The sequence below is a fragment of the Lontra canadensis genome, unplaced genomic scaffold (assembly GCF_010015895.1).
Source record: "Lontra canadensis isolate GAN:19392208 unplaced genomic scaffold, GSC_riverotter_1.0 scaffold38, whole genome shotgun sequence".
NCBI lineage: Eukaryota > Metazoa > Chordata > Mammalia > Carnivora > Mustelidae > Lontra > Lontra canadensis.
Genome location: NW_022631032.1, coordinates 6,877,224 through 6,883,178, shown reverse-complemented (window position 1 = coordinate 6,883,178; position 5,955 = coordinate 6,877,224). Strand labels below are relative to the sequence as shown.

The 5,955-nt window shown below is 37.2% G+C and overlaps 1 protein-coding gene across 1 annotated transcript in view; it reads right to left on the bottom strand.

Moving 5' to 3' along the window:
* Positions 1–857: 857 nt before the first annotated feature.
* The window catches only part of KPNA1 (karyopherin subunit alpha 1), a 67,086-nt gene continuing 61,988 nt past the window's right edge, over positions 858–5,955 (bottom strand). Inside the window, exons 13-14 of the mRNA XM_032869527.1 lie at positions 4,589–4,767; positions 858–3,287 (exon numbers count right to left, since the gene is read on the bottom strand). Of these exons, the coding sequence (XP_032725418.1) occupies positions 3,100–3,287; positions 4,589–4,767 (367 nt within the window). The 3' untranslated portion in view covers positions 858–3,099. The remainder of the gene's footprint in view (positions 3,288–4,588; positions 4,768–5,955) is intronic.

Below are 5,955 nucleotides of genomic sequence, written 5' to 3'. Positions count from 1 at the left end.
TCATTGCTTGTATTTGTGACAATATGAAAAAATGGCTCAGAGCCCATTTAGCTTTATCTGGCACAAGACAATCCTAGGGCAGTAATTTTCAAAAACAGTGTAGCTGACAAAGGTTTAAAAAGGCGCCCTACGTAGTGACAAGAAGATGAGTTAAAATGTTCCACAGAAAACTCTCTCCTTAATCTCTTTTCCTTTCCTGGTATTTCTCAATCTAACCATATCTACCCTGCTGGTCCTTCAAATACAGGGTGCCTTTATATCCTAAATGCTTTCAGTGCCTTTTTTCCTCCACCCAAGTTTTCACTTCAAAGAATATACTTTGAAAATGTGGAGGAGGAAAAAGGGAGGGGGGTGGATAATCAAGCTACTTTCCCCCCAGATTAGTATATATTGCAGAAGAGTTTTCTTGTGTTGAAATTAACACACTTCTGTAATAGGTAACATCTTAGTGATAGGGTTTCAATAAATGCAGTGTAAATTAATAGAATCTGCCAGCCAGAGCTAAAATTAGGACTCAGTTACTTCCTAAAGTCTCATTTCTGTAAACAAAAGGGCTGCTTTATCAGTTCAAACTGTTATGCTGGGATTTAACTTTCAGTTAATTCCAATTTTTATATTAAGAATATTTTATTGCAAAAAAAAATTAGCTAATCTCTCATGAACTTCCAGAACAGGAAAAAGATAAATTCCTGTTTTCAACAGAAAACAGACCAAAATAGTTAAATGGACTTTAATTCATTCACTGAGACACCCGCAAATGCAAAACTCCCAATGTACACTCTTCTTACTAACCCAGGGAAACAACTTTGTGTGCTTTATCCTTTTTCCATTCAAATTAGTTTACCAAAAATGAATTGAAATTATCCAGCAGAAGGTACATAATTTAAAACATCCTAGAGAAATGATGTGTTACCAGTGATGTACAGGTTAAAAAAACTCAGCCACAAGAAAAATCAAAGCTAAAAACAAGATTTTTACTATGAATCAGTGCTTCTATTACCCTTCTGAAAGAAGTTATATTTTAATGTGATGTAAAGGCAAAATTTAAAGTCTTTCTTTAAATTAACCACCTAATTTGTCCCTAAAATTACAAAGAATCAAAGTCTTTTACAGGTCAAGTGCAGTAAACTAAAATGTCCTTTCAGCACAAAGCAGCACTAGAAAAAGTTATAGATGGGAGTTGAGTAGTTTTGCAGTGGCTGCTCCATCAGTAACAGGCAGACGGTATCCATCCAGAGCACAGACACAACTACAGACTAGATGCGAAGAATGCGTCACACACTTGGCTGATAAACGTCCTTTGTCTTTGTATCTTTCTATTTTGAATGAAGTGGACTTCTTTAAAGTTTAAATCAGGTCACCTAGGTTGGCTGTTTAAATAACAACATGATGAGGTATGAAAGCTCTGAATATCCCTAACATTCAGCAGGATTTACCAGAGATGCATAATAACCTGTCAAGGGAACTTCCAAATAGTTACATTTTGGGGTTATAATGAATTCTAGAAGAGGACAAGATTAAAGAGGCTTAAAAGGATATTTCTCTGAAACAGAAGTGAGCAACTTTTCCTTCAGAATTCATTTTGAACAGCATATCAACAAAAAAATCTTCTCTGATAGTGTGTCCCAACATTGAGCCAGGATGGCCAACTAGCACCAAGAAGTCGTATTGAACTCAGTTGCAGTTCTCTTGGCAATTAAGCTTATATTTTCATTCCAGTCCAAGCACAAATGTGGATCACTGAAGACAGTACTGGAAGCGCCATTTGCAGATACATTGCAGTTATCATTAAATGAGCCAGAAGGTAGAAACTTTTCATTTTATGGGGGGACTTCACTGGGCAGTACTAGTAGATGAAATGATTAGGGAACAATGAGGTTATTTAAAAAAAAAAAAAAAATCCCTGCCCTTATTTGGGTTGAACAGGTCATGTTGAGAAGATGATTATTTGTTTAAGAAAGGATGCTACGTTAAAAGGATCATGTGTGTAGCATGAATACATTAGAATCAAGCTGCACTGGGCTATGAAAAAAGGTTTCCCTAAGTAACCTTTAAAAGTATGTGTTATCTGCCAGTCACAGTGGGGAAAAGCATCTAGGGTGAACTCCAATTTAATGAGGACCTTGATCAGGACCACAAAGCCTGAAACATTTGTTTTAATGCATAAACACAGCCTCTAGTCACACTGGTTGAGTCTGGGGAAATTGGAGGGATTTTTTTTTTTTTTTTTACCTTTTTACTGAATTACAGGATATTGTTTTGATTACTAAGGATTCTAAATCTTCATACCAGCATTAAAACTGAACCACTTCCAAATCCTAAGACACATAAGACCAAAGAGAAGCAACAGCCATACAAATTAATGTGCCCCTCTCCTTTCTGCTCTAAGGGAATCTTCAAACCAGTATCACATTTAAGAGTCAAAGTGTTAATTCTTCAGCATTCCTGACAACTAGAAAGCACATTCACTGAAGGCTGAAGGTGAGGGAGCGGATGGTTTAACTTTAATATCTGTGAAGAATGGCGCCAATAGAGGAAAGAAAACCATCCAGTCTCAGTAAGGATTAATGCAAATTTGGCTAGAAAAGCCACCAGGTAATCCAAGGGTTCACTGTGGAAGAACTCACGAGAAGTACTCTGAAGTGTACACAACAGGTCTAAACATCTCCCCTTGTTGCAAGTAGTTGTGTGAAATTCAAGATAAAGGTTTAGTCTCATCTTTTAATATCAGTGTTTTTCCCCACTTTAAAGGGAATGAGGAGGAGTCCTCTTTTTCCCCCACAAAGACAGGGAGCCACATTAATATGTGTATAATCCCATGACTCTTATAATATATAAGTGCGGATCTCCAAAGCCTAGGGATTTTCCGTGAGAGTGGGCCGTTCTGGTTACCCTTTTTATTAGAAGGGTATTCCACCACAGAGAGCCAGAGGTTTTCCAGATGTGTGTAAGAGAGCAGGTGCGCAAGGCAAGCAAATGAGCGCAAACAGTATTATGGAAAACATTTGAGAAGTTAGCTCCATGAGGACTGTGGGCTCCACAAGAGGACTTGACTGGGTAGCCTGGTCTGACACAGGAACATGAAAGCAGAGTATTGCTTCAAAGCTGGAAACCTTCCATAGGAGCCTCACACTGCTGGAAGATGTACTGCTGCTGACTAAGGTCAACCTGGGGCGCAATGCTGCTGTCCTCATCCTCGGTCCCAAAGTAATGCTCGATAAGATCAAAGGCCTTCTGGTAGATCTCCTGGTTTTCATGACTCTGTAAGAACTCAATTTTATCCAGACCTAGAATGAAGAATAAAGAAGAATCTGTGTCTGTGTACATACATATTTTTTGTATGTATCTGTTGGAAATGCCAATGAAACTGTATTTTGCCTTGCCTCCTTATTGTAAAGGAAGATTTTCTTCTCTATATCTTTTGAGTATTTTGTAACAGCATAGAAAGTATCACTGGGATTATATCTGAATGCTCGTATGACAAAATGACATCTTAAACAATGCAAGCAACAATCAGTCCCCAGAAGCAGCAATTTCCCTAACAGCCTTCACACATCATCCAGTGGCTAAGGCCAGTAGCAAAAGTGTTCCCTTTGACCTGTATCTATGACCTAATTAATTCTTGGCTCTAATCCTAAGTTCTGAGCTATCCAATATGTCAACAAATGTATATAATACCCTTAAAATAGCCAGAGTCAATTTCTACTGCTTAAACTAAGAAGTCCAACTAGAACAACTAGCCAACATATTCCCTTTACTAAGTTTAAGCCCGTCTGAGCTAGGTTTTTCTTTTACTTAAGTAAGCAGCCATAAGCAACCTAATCACTATAGCCATACTGGAAATAAATGTTAATATTGCTCAAAGAAAAAAATACATATTCATACACATCGCCATGTTAAAATATATATACTTAAAAAAATTAACAACAGTTATTTCTGTGGAGAAATATCTCCAGGTAGAGGAACTGTAAGGTTTTTTTTTAATGGTAATTTGTTAAAGTCACTTTGATACAATCAGTTCTGTATTATCTGATAAACGGGAAGACAAACATACCCTATGATCCCTAATTCCAACTTTAGGAATAAACAAACTCTAGAGTAGTGGTTTTCAACCCTAGGTATTAAAATCACTTAGGGAACTAAAACGTACATAAGTAAACAAGTAACCAAGTTAACACTGAGACTGGAAGAATGAAGAAACCAAAAGGCAAATAGTGACTCTTCAAAATGAGACCTCTAAACCTTACAAGAGAAAAGGAGTAGAATCCGGCATCATCTACAGTAGATGCAGATGTTCTTGAGGCTCAGATGGACTAGTAAGAATATAAGAGCACCCACCAGGGCAAGCAAAGTCTAGGAACTGGGAAGATCCTTTAAAGCCCAGTGTAAAAATGGCTAAACTGAAGGGTACTCACTTCTCTGTACAATTAATGCATATTCTTTTCCAATCATTCTACCTACTAAATGTTATTATTCATAAGAGAATAAATTTTTCATATGAGTTTGTGCTCATGGACAGATATGGACAAGTCAGAAAACCAAGAAGAAAAATATAATTTCAGGACATCTACTAAACACTCTATCTTACCATATGCTTCTTCAATCAAAGCACAGTAAGGGTTAATGCCAGTGCCGTTCCTTTTGGCTTCTTGTTCTCCAAGCCTCAGGATATTTTCCAAGCCATTTAGGGCAACCTGTACAATCTTAGAGTCCATGACTGTGAGGAGATCACAAAGTGGCTTGATACAACCAAGTTCTACGAGGTACCTAAATTAATACAAAGAACAATTTAGTCAAACAAAGCATTCAATTTCATAAAACTTCCATGAAGTAAGTGGGTCATCCTCAAACTGTAGAGATAAAAATAAGCACCCATTCAACCATATAGGCCACATCTTACCACAAAGCTACAAATAAATGAAACAAAACCAATTCTCTAACACCATTCTCCATTTTTTTCCCCCTCCACAGTTACTGGATTCCAAGAAACTGAATACCCTCTTACTCTGAATATGAGCAACTCATCAAAACAGTATACTTCTGACTAATTTCATCTTTGTTTCTGTAGAACCACACCTCTGAAACAGGTGCTAAAGGCACCATAGGCCCAACAGGCCAATTCTATTTTGTACAAAGATCTCTTAAAACTCCAAGAAAACAAGTAACTCAATTTAAAAATGGGCAAAGGATATGAACATACATTTCACCAAAGATCTGATGGCAAATTAAATATGAAAAGATGCTCAACATCATTAATAAATGTCATCAGGGGACTGCAAATTAAAACAGTGATACCACACCTATTAAAATGGCTAAAATGCAAAACAATGGACAATACCAAATGCTGACAAGAATGAGGGGCAAAAGGAACTCTCATTTTCTTGCTGGTGGGAATGTGACATGGGATAATCACTTTTGAAGACAGCTTGGCAGTTTTTTTTTTTACAAAGCTTTCTGTATAATCCAGCAATCATACTGTGGACTCTCACCCAATTGAGATGAAAACTTAGGTCCACACCAAAACCTATACACAGATATTTACAACATATTTGTAACTGCCAAAAAACCAGAAGCAACCAAGATGTTCTTAAACAGGCTAATGGATAAACTGTAGTATATCCAGACAATGGACTATTAGTCAGTGATAAAAAGAAATGCACTATCAAGCCATGAAAAGACATGAAAGAAAACTTAGACATGCTAAGTATATGAAGGAGCAGTCTGAAAAGACTCCGTACTATATGAATCCAAACACATGACATTCTGGAAAAGACAAACTTTTATAAAGACAATAAAAAGTGGGGTCCCTGGGTGGCTCAGTTGGTTAAACATCTGACTCTTGATTTCAGCTCAGTCCTGTGCCGGTTCCACCCTTGGCATGGAACCTGCTTAAGATTTTTTCTCTGCCTCACACCCTGCCCCTCTCCCTTAAAAAAAAAAAAAAAAAAAAAAAAA